The sequence below is a fragment of the Gadus morhua genome, chromosome 7 (genome assembly GCF_902167405.1).
Source record: "Gadus morhua chromosome 7, gadMor3.0, whole genome shotgun sequence".
Classification (NCBI taxonomy): Eukaryota; Metazoa; Chordata; class Actinopteri; order Gadiformes; family Gadidae; genus Gadus; species Gadus morhua.
Window position 1 is genome coordinate 7,739,837 of NC_044054.1, and position 17,369 is coordinate 7,757,205.

The following is a 17,369-nucleotide window of genomic DNA, read 5'->3' on the forward strand; positions in this document are numbered from 1 at the left end:
GACGCTCTACGTCATACGAATGACTTTTGCTACACATATACCACCTAGGCGTGTAGCAAAAGTACTCACAGGAAAAAGAGAGTCGTACCCACAAGAAAAAGAGTCGTGTTCACAAGAGTAGCAGCAGATTCGTGCAGTCGTATCGATGGACGTGCACCCGTAACAAAGGATTTGTGAACTCGTAGCCCCTATTTCGTGTTGACAATGGTAGAATAAATATTTACGACTTCAACTTTACTGTTACACATTTGTGACTTTAGTTACGCATTTGTGACTTTAGTTACGCATTTGTGACTTTAGGTACGCATTTGTGACTTTACTGTTACGCATTTGTGACTTTAGTTACACATTTGTGACTTTAGTTACGCATTTGTGACTGTAGTTACGCATTTGTGACTTTACTGTTACGCATTTGTGACTTTAGTTACGCATTTGTGACTTTACTGTTACGCATTTGTGACTTTAGTTACGCATTTGTGACTTTAGTGTACGCATGCTTGAGACTTTTGCTACAATAATACCTTCATATGTTTGCTGCCACCTGGCGGTCAACTGGTGCAGCGCCCCTGGTCAGAGCGTCGACCCAAGGTGTTGATAATTAAATGATTATTAAAAACAGACAATCAGCCAACGCACACACACACATACACGCACAAAGATTTAACTGCTGCAAATCGTGTCTCCTCGTAATAAGGTGAGTGCTAACTTTGTAACACTACCACTTGAACTCTTTGCACTTACACCTTACACCAGGGTTCGAGTTATGATTCCATCTCTGTGGGGGTCTCTTAAGTTGTTGACAGGGGGGGGGGGAAAGACCGTACCGGCCTTGCGCTCAGTTGATGACGGGGGGGGGGAGAGAGATTGAGAGAGACCGTACCGGTGTTTCAGTTCAAGTGGTGACCGGTTTAACTGGTGACTTTCAGCCGAATGCTTCGCTTGTTGTCGTGGCTACGCCAGATGTTGGATATCGGGACCAGACACGTAGCTGTCCTTGCGATTGCCTCTTTGATTTGTTATTCAATAAAATGTCAAAAACATTACAATCTCATTCGTTTTCGGAGTGTAATTGGAAGAAACGTGTCAAGTAGAACCGTTTTAAGCCGAAATAAATGGAAAATGAATGTTTAAAATATGATACACTACGGGATTCGATTTCACACCATTGTGGGGGAAAAAAATAACAATCTGCAATTCCATTCCATTGTTCCGTTGACCCACTGGGGAAACTGCCTCCGTAGTATAATATAATACACAAATACTTCTTGAAAACACGAAAGGCAGCCAGATCAACTTGTGACCCTACTTTCCATGTAGTTATGACCATGCATTGGTCGCGTTTCTAAAAAAATAAGAAGCCTTTACATCCAGTTAATCCCCTGTTGCCCTCCACTGCTAGAAACTAGCCAAAAACACTGTTCACTCATTCGATCACTTCGGTCGCCTGATGTGGTGTTGTCGCGTCCTCCTTCTTTATATCCTCTCTGTAAGCAAAGCAGCGAATTCGGAAATCAATGTGACGCAAGGCGATACCACTTTGAGACACAACGTTTATTCACATGAAAACATACATTACGAGATTCGAACTCATACCATTGTGGGGCAAAAAATAACAATCCGCAATTCCATTCCATTGTGCCGTTGACCCACTGGGGATACTGCCGCCGTAGTATAATAGAATTCGCAAATACTTCTTGAAAACACGAAAGGCAGCCAGATCAACTTGTGACCTTACTTTCCATGTAGTTATGACCATGCATTGGTCGCGTTTCTAAAAAAATAAGACGCCTTTACATCCAGTTAATCCAAACCTAATGTTGTGTTGCCCTTCGCTCTTGAAGCGTGGTAAGGTTAGTTTTATATTGGACGTTGGATATTCGACACATTCGAAAAATCTATTTAGCACTGGCTTCGATGGACGAATTTGTGTCAAACCAACTAAGATGTGTTCATACAAGGCCTACCTATGTAAAACAAAGCACCATTTGATTTTATAAAAAAAAATGTAATGTTAAAAAAGGCTATAAATCTATTTTGCGGCTTGACCTTTTGACCTACCCATATCAAAACACATCTGGTGTAATCGACTAACTGCCCCACACATAACACAAAGCTTATTTTTTCCAAAAACCCACGTTTTGATTTTATAAATATTTTAATTTTAATGTTAAAATAATAGTATAAAATAAGCTTTGTGTTATGTGCGGGGCAGTTAGTTGTTTACACCAGATGTGTTTTGATATGGGTAGGTCAAAAGGTCAAGCCGCAAAATAGATTTATAGCCTTTTTTAACATTACTTTTTTTTTATAAAATCAAATGGTGCTTTGTTTTACATAGGTAGGCCTTGTATTAACATATCTAAGTTGGTTTGACAAAATTCGTCCATCGAAGCCAGTGCTAAATAGATTTTTCGAATGTGTCGAATATCCAACGTCCAATGTAAAACTAACCTTACCACGCTTCAAGAGCGGAGGGCAACACAACATTAGGTTTGGATTAACTGGATGTAAAGGCGTCTTATTTTTTAGAAACGCGACCAATGCATGGTCATAACTACATGGAAAGTAAGGTCACAAGTTGATCTGGCTGCCTTTCGTGTTTTCAAGAAGTATTTGCGAATTCTATTATACTACGGCGGCAGCATCCCCGGTGGGTCAACGGCACAATGGAATGGAATTGCGGATTGTTATTTTTTGCCCCACAATGGTCTGAGTTCGAATCTCGTAATGTATGTTTTCATGTGAATAAACGTTGTGTCTCGCCTTGCGTCACATTGATTTCCGAATTCGCTGCTTTGCTTACAGAGAGGATATAAAGAAGGAGGACGCGACAACACCACATCAGGCGACCGAAGTGATCGAATGAGTGAACAGTGTTTTTGACTAGTTTCAAGCAGTGGAGGGCAACAGGGGATTAACTGGATGTAAAGGCGTCTTATTTTTTTTAGAAACGCGACCAATGCATGGTCATAACTACATGGAAAGTAGGGTCACAAGCAGGGGCGGATCTACTGGGGTGGCATGGGGTGGCAACTGCCACCCTAAAAAAAAGCCTTGCCACCCCAGCTGCCACCCCAGTTGGCAGCGCAAAACTCATTTTTTTTTTTTTTTTGCTTTTACAAGACATTTACAAAAGCGAGTTTCAAAAGTCAGACTGCAAGTGAATGCAACCAGGAAATATTGCCCCATCCCGCCTGCCCCCCCCCCCCCCCCCCCCCCCCCCCCGAGACTCCCGCCGGCACTGATTTTGAATACAAGGAAGGCGCGAGAGTCTTATTATGTGAATGTAATATTAGTTTTTCTTTTATTCCCTTCTTCTCTTGTTCAGTTCCTTTGTCTGAAGAACATCCGGACTTTTCTGAAAGTCTGTCATGACAAGTTTGGCCTGCGCAACAGCGAGCTGTTTGACCCCTTTGACCTCTTTGACGTCCGGGACTTCGGCAAGGTGAGTCGTTTAACCTGTGAACCCCAGAGCGCGTGTGGTGTCGGTTGCTGCAGTGTTGTGATACGGTGTTCCTGCTTAGTTATCCCCACTGACTAAAGTGGCAATCATTTTAAACTTCAACAGACACCCGCCTTCAAGTGAGTTAACGTTTGTCAATTGATTAGGTCCAGACTCTCTGTACAAATGAAATGAAATGAAGTGAAGTAGGCCTACGAGAGTCTGGTAGAACCAGGCTAGATCAACCGTCTATCTATGAAGAAATTATAATAATCAGAGAAGAGCAGGGCTCTGTATTACAGAAACATCATAGTTAAAGACTTAAGTTAAGATTGGAATGCCTTATAGCTGCATAGCAGGCGCGTGCCGTATGGGCAGGTGGGCGGCGAACTCCCTGCAAAAGCATTCTCCCAAAAAAATAGTTCCTCAGTAAATCATTGCTCCAAGTTTATTTTTAATGTGATTGTCACATTAACTATCTATAGTTTCTGTAGGCTTTCCGACTATTTTTGTTCTGTTGATATCAAACTGATGGTGGCGGTTCTAGTTGAGTTTAACGTGTCATGCAATGTGGGGCGGCGGAGCTCAACGACCGCTTCCCTCTGCAGGCTGCAATAAGAATTGCAATCCGCGCTAACAAACACAAACCCTTCTACACTCAGCTGGTTTTCCTGACCGTTAACTTCATGTGCCTCCTTTTGTATCAACAGTCATTCGATTTGATTATATTAAACTTTATTGTCATTGAACCAAGTAACAGGTACTTGGACAACAAAATGCAAGTCATCTTCTGTAAATTATTTACAAATGGCCATCTCTAATCTACTTGGTTGCACACCTGTCTGAACTTTTATAAACCAATATAAGTCATCAATAATTAATAATAAAACAAGCTTCACATGAAGAGCAAAAAAAATAATAAGGTAAACCCAAAAGGTCTTAAATACTTAGAAATTAAAGATATAAAAAAAGAAAGAGGGAACTCTTTGATAGCATTTCCCCTGAATCCCCATTTGGCTCTTCCAAGCATGCAGGTAATACACTCTACTTTGGGAGTTATCCATGTCACCGCACTTTGAGGGTGGCATTGTATGTAAATTATTGGAATCGGTGAATAAAGTGATATTTGCACTCAAGTTGGACTTATGATTGACATCTGATAGGAATATCTCATGGACCAATACCAACTTATTGTTAATTTAAGTACATATACTCTCTTTGCATATATTTTTAGCCCCATGCCCCTGCGGTTGTAATAGTGCAGGTGTTTGTTGTAAGGCAGGTTGATTTTGTAATTATTCAGTAATCATTTATTACATTTTGTCTGAAACCTTTTATGTTTAAATGTAAGGCTTTACACATCCCACAATAAATTAAATATAATGTTATTGAGTCAAAATATCTAAATGTGGGGGCTTTCCAAGTAAATATTGATTGATATGGCTTTAATTAAATCGGCATACTGTAGTGTATATACTTCTGCCAGAGTGTGCCACCCCTCAAAATCTCCTGTCCCCCTCTTGCCACCCCATGAATATTTTGGTAGATCCGCCCCTGGTCACAAGTTGATCTGGCTGCCTTTCGTGTTTTCAAGAAGTATTTGTGTATTCTATTATACTACGGAGGCAGTTTCCCCAGTGGGTCAACGGCACAATGGAATGGAATTGCAGATTGTTATTTTTTCCCCCCACAATGGTGTGAAATCGAATCCCGTAGTGTATCATATTTTAAACATTCATTTTCCATTTATTTCGGCTTAAAACGGTTCTACTTGACACGTTTCTTCCAATTACACTCCGAAAACGAATGAGATTGTAATGTTTTTGACATTTTATTGAATAACAAATCAAAGAGGCAATCGCAAGGACAGCTACGTGTCTGGTCCCGATTTCCAACATCTGGCGTAGCCACGACAACAAGCGAAGCATTCGGCTGAAAGTCACCAGTTAAACCGGTCACCACTTGAACTGAAACACCTGTTTGAACTGAAACACCTGTTTCAGTTCAAGTGGTGACCGGTTTAACTGGTGACTTTCAGCCGAATGCTTCGCTTGTTGTCGTGGCTACGCCAGATGTTGGATATCGGGACCAGACACGTAGCTGTCCTTGCGATTGCCTCTTTGATTTGTTATTCAATAAAATGTCAAAAACATTACAATCTCATTCGTTTTCGGAGTGTAATTGGAAGAAACGTGTCAAGTAGAACCGTTTTAAGCCGAAATAAATGGAAAATGAATGTTTAAAATATGATACACTACGGGATTCGATTTCACACCATTGTGGGGGAAAAAAATAACAATCTGCAATTCCATTCCATTGTTCCGTTGACCCACTGGGGAAACTGCCTCCGTAGTATAATATAATACACAAATACTTCTTGAAAACACGAAAGGCAGCCAGATCAACTTGTGACCCTACTTTCCATGTAGTTATGACCATGCATTGGTCGCGTTTCTAAAAAAATAAGACGCCTTTACATCCAGTTAATCCCCTGTTGCCCTCCACTGCTAGAAACTAGCCAAAAACACTGTTCACTCATTCGATCACTTCGGTCGCCTGATGTGGTGTTGTCGCGTCCTCCTTCTTTATATCCTCTCTGTAAGCAAAGCAGCGAATTCGGAAATCAATGTGACGCAAGGCGATACCACTTTGAGACACAACGTTTATTCACATGAAAACATACATTACGAGATTCGAACTCATACCATTGTGGGGCAAAAAATAACAATCCGCAATTCCATTCCATTGTGCCGTTGACCCACTGGGGATACTGCCGCCGTAGTATAATAGAATTCGCAAATACTTCTTGAAAACACGAAAGGCAGCCAGATCAACTTGTGACCTTACTTTCCATGTAGTTATGACCATGCATTGGTCGCGTTTCTAAAAAAATAAGACGCCTTTACATCCAGTTAATCCAAACCTAATGTTGTGTTGCCCTTCGCTCTTGAAGCGTGGTAAGGTTAGTTTTATATTGGACGTTGGATATTCGACACATTCGAAAAATCTATTTAGCACTGGCTTCGATGGACGAATTTGTGTCAAACCAACTAAGATGTGTTCATACAAGGCCTACCTATGTAAAACAAAGCACCATTTGATTTTATAAAAAAAAATGTAATGTTAAAAAAGGCTATAAATCTATTTTGCGGCTTGACCTTTTGACCTACCCATATCAAAACACATCTGGTGTAATCGACTAACTGCCCCACACATAACACAAAGCTTATTTTTTCCAAAAACCCACGTTTTGATTTTATAAATATTTTAATTTTAATGTTAAAATAATAGTATAAAATAAGCTTTGTGTTATGTGCGGGGCAGTTAGTTGTTTACACCAGATGTGTTTTGATATGGGTAGGTCAAAAGGTCAAGCCGCAAAATAGATTTATAGCCTTTTTTAACATTACTTTTTTTTTATAAAATCAAATGGTGCTTTGTTTTACATAGGTAGGCCTTGTATTAACATATCTAAGTTGGTTTGACAAAATTCGTCCATCGAAGCCAGTGCTAAATAGATTTTTCGAATGTGTCGAATATCCAACGTCCAATGTAAAACTAACCTTACCACGCTTCAAGAGCGGAGGGCAACACAACATTAGGTTTGGATTAACTGGATGTAAAGGCGTCTTATTTTTTAGAAACGCGACCAATGCATGGTCATAACTACATGGAAAGTAAGGTCACAAGTTGATCTGGCTGCCTTTCGTGTTTTCAAGAAGTATTTGCGAATTCTATTATACTACGGCGGCAGCATCCCCGGTGGGTCAACGGCACAATGGAATGGAATTGCGGATTGTTATTTTTTGCCCCACAATGGTCTGAGTTCGAATCTCGTAATGTATGTTTTCATGTGAATAAACGTTGTGTCTCGCCTTGCGTCACATTGATTTCCGAATTCGCTGCTTTGCTTACAGAGAGGATATAAAGAAGGAGGACGCGACAACACCACATCAGGCGACCGAAGTGATCGAATGAGTGAACAGTGTTTTTGACTAGTTTCAAGCAGTGGAGGGCAACAGGGGATTAACTGGATGTAAAGGCGTCTTATTTTTTTTAGAAACGCGACCAATGCATGGTCATAACTACATGGAAAGTAGGGTCACAAGCAGGGGCGGATCTACTGGGGTGGCATGGGGTGGCAACTGCCACCCTAAAAAAAGCCTTGCCACCCCAGCTGCCACCCCAGTTGGCAGCGCAAAACTCATTTTTTTTTTTTTTTTTGCTTTTACAAGACATTTACAAAAGCGAGTTTCAAAAGTCAGACTGCAAGTGAATGCAACCAGGAAATATTGCCCCATCCCGCCTGCCCCCCCCCCCCCCCCCCCCCCCGAGACTCCCGCCGGCACTGATTTTGAATACAAGGAAGGCGCGAGAGTCTTATTATGTGAATGTAATATTAGTTTTTCTTTTATTCCCTTCTTCTCTTGTTCAGTTCCTTTGTCTGAAGAACATCCGGACTTTTCTGAAAGTCTGTCATGACAAGTTTGGCCTGCGCAACAGCGAGCTGTTTGACCCCTTTGACCTCTTTGACGTCCGGGACTTCGGCAAGGTGAGTCGTTTAACCTGTGAACCCCAGAGCGCGTGTGGTGTCGGTTGCTGCAGTGTTGTGATACGGTGTTCCTGCTTAGTTATCCCCACTGACTAAAGTGGCAATCATTTTAAACTTCAACAGACACCCGCCTTCAAGTGAGTTAACGTTTGTCAATTGATTAGGTCCAGACTCTCTGTACAAATGAAATGAAATGAAGTGAAGTAGGCCTACGAGAGTCTGGTAGAACCAGGCTAGATCAACCGTCTATCTATGAAGAAATTATAATAATCAGAGAAGAGCAGGGCTCTGTATTACAGAAACATCATAGTTAAAGACTTAAGTTAAGATTGGAATGCCTTATAGCTGCATAGCAGGCGCGTGCCGTATGGGCAGGTGGGCGGCGAACTCCCTGCAAAAGCATTCTCCCAAAAAAATAGTTCCTCAGTAAATCATTGCTCCAAGTTTATTTTTAATGTGATTGTCACATTAACTATCTATAGTTTCTGTAGGCTTTCCGACTATTTTTGTTCTGTTGATATCAAATTGATGGTGGCGGTTCTAGTTGAGTTTAACGTGTCATGCAATGTGGGGCGGCGGAGCTCAACGACCGCTTCCCTCTGCAGGCTGCAATAAGAATTGCAATCCGCGCTAACAAACACAAACCCTTCTACACTCAGCTGGTTTTCCTGACCGTTAACTTCATGTGCCTCCTTTTGTATCAACAGTCATTCGATTTGATTATATTAAACTTTATTGTCATTGAACCAAGTAACAGGTACTTGGACAACAAAATGCAAGTCATCTTCTGTAAATTATTTACAAATGGCCATCTCTAATCTACTTGGTTGCACACCTGTCTGAACTTTTATAAACCAATATAAGTCATCAATAATTAATAATAAAACAAGCTTCACATGAGAGACCTCAAGTTGGACTTATGATTGACATCTGATAGGAATATCTCATGGACCAATACCAACTTATTGTTAATTTAAGTACATATACTCTCTTTGCATATATTTTTAGCCCCATGCCCCTGCGGTTGTAATAGTGCAGGTGTTTGTTGTAAGGCAGGTTGATTTTGTAATTATTCAGTAATCATTTATTACATTTTGTCTGAAACCTTTTATGTTTAAATGTAAGGCTTTACACATCCCACAATAAATTAAATATAATGTTATTGAGTCAAAATATCTAAATGTGGGGGCTTTCCAAGTAAATATTGATTGATATGGCTTTAATTAAATCGGCATACTGTAGTGTATATACTTCTGCCAGAGTGTGCCACCCCTCAAAATCTCCTGTCCCCCTCTTGCCACCCCATGAATATTTTGGTAGATCCGCCCCTGGTCACAAGTTGATCTGGCTGCCTTTCGTGTTTTCAAGAAGTATTTGTGTATTCTATTATACTACGGAGGCAGTTTCCCCAGTGGGTCAACGGCACAATGGAATGGAATTGCAGATTGTTATTTTTTCCCCCCACAATGGTGTGAAATCGAATCCCGTAGTGTATCATATTTTAAACATTCATTTTCCATTTATTTCGGCTTAAAACGGTTCTACTTGACACGTTTCTTCCAATTACACTCCGAAAACGAATGAGATTGTAATGTTTTTGACATTTTATTGAATAACAAATCAAAGAGGCAATCGCAAGGACAGCTACGTGTCTGGTCCCGATTTCCAACATCTGGCGTAGCCACGACAACAAGCGAAGCATTCGGCTGAAAGTCACCAGTTAAACCGGTCACCACTTGAACTGAAACACCGGCCTTGCGCTGTTGCTGAAAATAAGTCGTAAATAAGCCCCTTCAGGTCGAAGCGAGACACCTCCGTTTCGCTTCGGTGTCCGATTCACCCTGTCTGGGCTTATTTTCCCGATAATGACCGGCGTTCTATTATCCCTTACTCAACGAATTTTACACTTGTGTACTGGTACATAAGAGGAACAGTAGATGCAGTTCAGCCATTGAGTCACCAGATGGCGCCAGAACTACACGTCTACAAGAAAAACATTTTAACGGTTATTCCTAACTCCGTTACACATGCAGCGCTCAACTAATTTTCTAATCAGGCCTTTAATTATTTTCCTTTTTTTTCCCTTTTTCATTCTCTACTTTGGGACACTGCTCGTACATAGTCCATTATTTGTATTTTCTTATTGTATTTTGCACTACTGTTATCTGCACTATCCTCTTTGCGGCTGTTACCCTGTAAATTTCCCCACTATGGGATAATAAAGGATTATTTTATCTCATCTTATCTTATCTTCCACAGTATTTCACCTTGAAGACTTCAGACATCGCAACTTGTTCATAGATATTTTTTTAAATGTACTCGAAAGTAACGCAATAGTTACTTTCCATAATAACTACTTTTATAAGGTAGAACTGAGTAACACATTTTGTTACTTTTTGGGTGAAGTAACTAACTAATTACTTGTTATAGTTACTTGCCCAATGCTGTCAGTAACATTTCCCTTTCTGCAGGATGTCCCAGGTGTTCTCCATCCCCTCTGGGAAGGAGCTGCCCCGGACCCCCCCCATGGGGCAGGTGAAGAAGGAGCTCGTCGTCACCAGTGACGAGTCCCCCCTGACCGGGACCACGATGGCGACACCCCCACGGGAATACCTCTGTGAGTTTGAGCGCTTGACATGATAGAAGTGTGAGGTTACTTTATACCATCTTCTTTTTATTTATTTTTTATACTATCGTATACTAATGTTGTGTTCGAGATGCCTTGTACACCAGCATTACGAGTTGCAACTGGGGTAATCTCACAGCTTCTTGCGGCATTTCACAGAGGTACGCCCCCTTTTGGTCGGTCCCAATCGGGATTCTGAGTTCACACCGAGTTTAGCATACGACTCAACAAAGAAACATGGCTGTGCACGGAAAGATTTATTTTCTCTGTATTTGTACCACGTTGGTCATTTTAATGTCGATTTTATTTCTAAATGCACTTACACACACTTGATTAGATTCCTGCTTCAATCTGCTCACCAATGGTTGCATTGCATGGTCTTGCTGTGTGTGCAATACAATGTGAAGTTTGTGTTTGTTTTCGGGCTTTGCTAAAGAGGCTAATGTAGCTAACAATGATTAGCCAATAAGTAACGGGAACGTTATAAGTGCTACGAGCCAGGAAATTACGTCACAAGATCAACTCCACTCCTGAGGGTGGTGTACGAGGCATCTGGAACACAACATATCCCTGTTGTGTACAGGAAATGGGTTGACCTTGATTGTTAGTGCTTGACACTTGTATGAACATCCTTACTGGACCGACAGATGTATTGTTGTTTCTCCTTCTTCTGACAAATGGACTTATTGTAAGTCGCTTTGGATCAAAGTGTCTGCTAAATGTAAATGTATGGCATATGTCTGCAGGTAGCCTCATAATCAGCATCAATCAATGCTTTGACAGGTGGGGCAGAGCTGGATGAATCTCCCTCGAGAAGATTGCGCATCAACTCAACGGGTTTGTGTGTGGGTTTGGGTGTGTGTGCAGAGTCAGATTTTTTTTTTTGTGAGTTAGTGTTTTTTTTAAAGAGACTGACAAGACAGTTGCAGTCATATTTTATTATAAGCAGTCGACACACAGTCACCATCATCTCTGTAGTCTGCCCGGCAACGGTGTCGTCCAGAGATCCAATCTCAATGATCCGTGGCATGGACGGATACCAGCTGACCCAAGCAGACAAGGACTTCATTGAACGCAAGAATGAGGAGAGACTCCTCAAAACCCTGGAGGTGAGTGAGTGAGAGAGAGAGAGAGAGAGAGAGACTTCTGCACTTCAAAAGTCCCGCCTCCAGGCTACCCGCATTGTTTACAACTTCTCGGGGGGGTGAATTTGCAGACACATGCCACAAAGCATTCGACCAATCGCAACAGAGTGTGGGTGCAATTTAATTTAATGCAATTTTCACTTTTAATTGTATTGCTCCAAAAAAATTTTCATGGTCATGTATAATTTGTGGGATCTAGGCTTGTTTCCAGGCTTTAAAGTCTTTATAGAATGATTTTCTCAGAAATTGCTTTTGCAGAAAAGAACGGTATTTATAAGGGGTGTTTCTAACGTACAGGCATGTAACCCTATTCTTGCCAATACTGCATCCTAAATGCAATTATTAATTCTTAAAAAAACATATTATGCCACCAGGTTTGAGTGTGATTAGCCGCTATAAGCTGTTTTCAAAATCTGAAAGTCCACCTCCTAGCTGTGTGATGGATGGATGGGCAACTTTTGCTGCAGTCCACTTGGTAGGCTGGTACACTGATCTATGCAGCACACATCTAGGTGGACACACCCACTTGTGATGTCAGAAGAGGCCCATTCTCAAAACGGCTAATCACACTCGTATCCGGTGGTATAATATGTCACCATGAAGTGCTGTAAATGGGATTTGAAAGTTGACCCCTCCTCGTCCTGCAGGGGGAACAGGCAGAATTGGACGAGGCCCTAAGAAGGGAGGCCATGGCCCTCGGTCTGGCCCTCGCCCGCCAAGAGAAGGTCCTCGAAGAACTCAAAAAGGTCAGGTTAAGTCTTAAATGTACTATTTCTTTATCTTATTTTATTATTTGTACCGTTTGACCGTCCTTCAATTTAGCATTACATTTTAATTTAGTATTGTTGATTTCATTTTACTATTTGTCATGTGACCGTCCTTAAATTTAGTATAACATTGAAATGTATTTCTTTAAAGGCACCCAGTGCAACTTTCGAGGCTTAAAAATAAACATTCAATTTCTAGTCTTTTTTACACGTAGTAAGTTTCAATAACTCCATACCATTACATACCGACATTCAAGCAGCAAAGATGAGACGTCGTTGTGTGGTGAGAACTGATAGAAAATCGATAACAACAATGCCGCCATTTTCTTTATTTTTTGTAACCTACAATAAATAAAGCAGGCTTCCAGTCAATGGAAAAATGGCTTCTCCCCACCGGCGATTGTTGTTGTTTACGATTTTCTATCAGTTCTCACCACACAGCGACGTCTCATCTTTGCTCCTTGAATGTCGATATGTAATGGTATGGAGTTATTGAAACTTACTACGTGTAAAAAAGACTAGAAATTGAATGTTTATTTTTCATTGAATGTTTACATAAAGTTGCACTGGGTGACTTTAATTCATTTTACTATTTCTATCATTTGACCATCCTTAAATGTTGTATTAAATTTAGTATTTGACCGTCCTTCAATTTAGCTTTACATTTTAATTTAGTATTTGTTGATTAGAATTCACTATTTTACATTGAAATGTATTTGTTTATTTAATTTTACTATTTCTATCATTTGACCATCCTTATATATTGTATTATATTTAGTATTTGTTTATTTTATTATTTTACTATTTGTAAAGTTAAATTCAGCTTCTTTAGCTACTTTTTACGACTTCGAAGCAACCGCCTCTTTCCAGTTCCCCCCGTGTGGGAAGATGGTCACTCTGGCAAGGCTCTTCCTGGGCCAGGAGCTGCCGGACAGCGAGGTGGACCTTATGAACAGCAGGACCCTGCTGACTCTAGTGAAGGAACCAGCCGTCCGGTCCGCCATCTCCAAGCAGAAGAGCGCCCTCGTGATTCTGGAGGACAGCATGTACGTAAAGACGTTCCTTCACAATAAAAGTTCCTTCACTATAAATCCCTGTACTTTTTTAAGATAAATCCCCCTTTTTTCACAAATAAAACCCAGTTCCTCCAAGATAAATCCAGAGTTCCTTCACAAAATAACTTAAGTTTATCTTGAGATCAGTGAGACAAGAGATATCAGGTTAATTGGTAACCGGAAGGTTGCTAGTTCGATCCCCAGCTTCTCATAGCTGAGTGTCGAGGTGTCCCTAAGCAAGGTGCCTCACCCTGACTGCTCCTGATGAGCTGGCGTCGCCCTGAGGGGTCGACTCCGCTGTTGGTGGGTGAATGTGTGTGTGAACCGTTGTAAGTTGCTTGTGATAAAAAAGTTAGCTAAACACCCTCAATGTAAATGCTACATTTTTGTTCGTTTTTTCCAACTGTGTCCCACAGTAGGAAGAAGGAAGAGAAGGCGAAGGAAGATCAGGAGAAACGGATTCAGGAAAAAAAGGTGCACTACCTTTTGATTATATATTCAAGTTTATTTAGACCTGGACAGTGCACATTAATAAACATGAAAAATGTAAATGTGCCAGAACAAGCCAAAATGGCTATTATGCAGTCGTTGCCCATGGGAAGATGCGCCAAAAATAACTATGCACAACTATACTCATCTTTGTACAATTCAAAAGATAAACTGACCCTTTTCACATAAAACATATAGTTGAGGTATAACAAACAACTGGACATAAAACACATAAAACATCTACTTAAGTATAACAAACAAATGGACATAAAACACATAAAACATAGATTAAAAGTGTAACAAACAAACGGAAAACAAAATTAACCAATCAAAATGAAAGAAATAAAAGCAGTATGGGGCAATGATGGTATACATGACAGTCACTAGATAAAATGGACAAATGGTGTGTGTTAACGCTAAAGTGAATAATAATGTTAATTATGTTAATGTTTTACCATTCCAGCATGAAATCAAAGGGTTGATGATTCAGATGGCCGGCCTTCAGTCTGAACTCACCCAGGAGAAGGTAAGAATCCCATTTGTTCATTACTAAGCACAGTTCCTTCCCAATAAGAGCCGGCTCCTTCACAATAAATGCCCAGTTCCTTCACAGAAAAGCATAGTTCCTGTACGTTAAGCGAGTCCTTCACAATAAAGGCCAGTTCCTTTACAATAAAACAATTAATTCACAATAAAACAGTTCCTTCAAATTAAACACAGCTCCTTCACAATAAAAGCCAGCTCCTACATAATAAAACATAGTCCAATTGACAAATGTACTTATTTACGGCAAATGCACTTATTGTAAGTCCCTTTTGGATAACAGCGTCTGCTAAATGCCCTAAATCTAATTCTTAGACCAGTTCCTTCACAATAAAACACACTTCCTTCAGATCAGATCAGATCAGGGCCCTGTTTCCCAAAAGCATCGTTAGCCTAAGTGGTTCGTGAAGTTCGTTGTACGAGCATCGTACAATTTTCACACCGTTTCCCGAAAGCATCGTTGGGAAACGAACGTCGTGAAAACATTTCGTAGCTAACGAAGGCTCCAGGGGTACTCGTAGGGTGCTAAGAGCATCGTTCCTATAGCCTCAGTGAAAACACCAGCTGGACATTCAGTGGTATTGGAGGTGTTTTAATAAAACACCTCTAATACCACTGAATGTTCAGCTGGTGCAAGTTCGCAATACCCCCAAAACAGTGGTTACCATTGATACATTACTCATAGACTACTGTTCGATTTAAACAGCAAAGACAGACATGTTAGAAGCCCCGTCACAATGCAACCCTATCACAAGGCGTATAATAAAATCTAATGATTCCATTGCTCTTGTGTTGGAGGTCGCTTTCGAGCTGCACTTGCTGTCTCCCTCTGATTTTAATTCAAGGATCGCGGTTAAAATAACCTCATATTGATCAATGACAGAAGACATACTTTACATGAATCATGCTCAGACCAGCGGGTGTCGGAGAATTTCTGCAGGCGTATTTTGTTGTGATTGTTTGCCATAAAGCACTGTAGGCGCTTCGGTGAGACTGTGATGAAGTTTGCTATTTATTGGACCGTGTCTTGACAGTTACAAAGATCCCTGACCTCAGTGGAGTGCACAATTGCCAAGTTGATGCGTTGATTCTGCGGTGACTGCTGTGGGAAACTGTGCTGCCATGCGTGCCATTCCCGCTTACATTGCCCGCACCATCACCCCCCTGCCCAACAATATGGGCAATATCTAGACGCGCAACAGCCATAGCCGTATCAATGCCTCTGCGTTTGAATGATAATGAATGAATGGAACGTTGCATAATTAATGTTTACCCCAAAGATTATAGACTAGAGAATGCGCGCCAATCAGTGAAACCTTATGCAGAATCAGAGAGTCTGCTCTCTTTGCTGCGCAAAGCATGTTTCAGATATCAACACATTTAGATAAATGCTATAGTTGTCACACAGACACAAGCTATTTTTTTATTTTTGTAATATGGAATTATTTAAGGGGGGAAAATGCTGTGAAAAAAAGATGGTGCGTTCAGGATTAGCATAGCTTATCTCGGCCTGAGCCTTATCACTTGTGTTTAATATTTGTGGCATTCATATTAGTCTAGGCTACTCTGCTGTTGGCCTTGATGGGGAGATAGTTTTTTAGTGCCACAAAATAGTTTCCTCCAACATTCCTGTGTCTCCCCTCCTACAGAAACCATTTCAGCACCCTGTCTGTAGACATTTACAAGTCTACGAACGTCGTTAGAGCAGTGCACGCACATTCATTTTAAGAGATTTGACACAAAGTTTCAAAAGGTCCATCGCGAGAATGTTCATACGAGTCTGGATTAGTGGTGGATTTAATGATTCGTTTCCGTGACCCAGTTCGCGTGATTCAGTTCGCCAAGAGGAGTCGTTTGCGAATCGTTCGTTCGTTCGTTTGTTCAGTCGAGTTTCCGGTAGCATTAACTCCACTGAGTCTGACTGACTCAGCTGAGTTACCGGAAACTCGTTCGTTCGTTCCGTCGAGTTTCTGGTGAATCGAATGGTGAACGAGACGAACGAATGAACGAGAGAAACGAACCGGTTCGGTGCATTCGTCCTAAAGACTCATTCATTCGAACCGGTTCGCGAACGAATGAGCCAACACTAGTCTGGGTCCATCGTTATCGGGAAACTGGGCCCAGATCCATTCAACGTCATTGTCATTGACAACCAGTACAACAAAATGCAGTACAATCCTTCACAATAATTGCCCAATTACAACGGTGATTCATTTTGACAGGAGAAGTGTGCGACCATCGATGCAATGGCCGCCGCCCCCCCGCCCGTCCAAATCAAAATGAAGCCCGCTGCCCCCCGGTCAGTGAAGATCAAAATTAAGGCTGTTGCCCCCCTGCCCGTCAAAATGGAGGCCGCCGTCAAACAGGAAGCTGTCACCAGCCGGCCGCTTCGGAAATCCTCAACAACGAGGGCGGCCGCAGCCAACCTCGCTCTCAAAACTTCGGCTTCCGTCACCAAGATTCCGAAAAACGCTGCGGGCGGTGGAACCTGGAGGAAAACGCCAGGCTCCGCGGCCGTTGCGCTGTTGCCGGCGACGACAGCCGTCGTGTCCGAACTATCGGGCAGTCTTCGGAGATCGAAACGAATTGCGAGTAAAAAGTAACTGTCTTTGGGTTTTGTCAAAAACTATGTGACACTGTGATGTTTTTGATGTGATGACGAATTTTGTTGACGAACTTGTAAATTATTAAATTAAATGTAATGCCTAACTCTACATATCATACAAATTTTCCTAATAAAAATAAGATTT

At 41.3% G+C, this 17,369-nt stretch overlaps 1 protein-coding gene across 1 annotated transcript; it reads left to right on the forward strand.

Annotated features, from left to right (window-relative positions):
* Positions 1 to 625: 625 nt before the first annotated feature.
* On the forward strand, positions 626 to 17,369 carry LOC115546457 (uncharacterized). The gene is made up of 11 exons (XM_030359940.1): positions 626 to 694; positions 3,329 to 3,445; positions 7,878 to 7,994; positions 10,466 to 10,611; positions 11,404 to 11,457; positions 11,599 to 11,729; positions 12,413 to 12,511; positions 13,403 to 13,578; positions 14,004 to 14,061; positions 14,540 to 14,602; positions 16,842 to 17,369. Exons 3-11 carry the CDS (start codon positions 7,921 to 7,923, stop codon positions 17,220 to 17,222), a joined length of 1,182 nt encoding a protein of 393 aa, XP_030215800.1. The 5' UTR covers positions 626 to 694; positions 3,329 to 3,445; positions 7,878 to 7,920; the 3' UTR covers positions 17,223 to 17,369.

Excerpts from the sequence above, each read along its gene's own strand:
- LOC115546457 (XM_030359940.1), top strand. The coding sequence starts at position 7,921 with ATGACAAGTTTGGCCTGCGCAACAGCGAGCTGTTTGACCCCTTTGACC. Across the intron at positions 11,458-11,598 it reads ATTGCGCATCAACTCAACGG|TCTGCCCGGCAACGGTGTCG; the intron begins GTTTGTGTGTGG and ends TCATCTCTGTAG. Across the intron at positions 14,603-16,841 it reads CTGAACTCACCCAGGAGAAG|GAGAAGTGTGCGACCATCGA; the intron begins GTAAGAATCCCA and ends TCATTTTGACAG.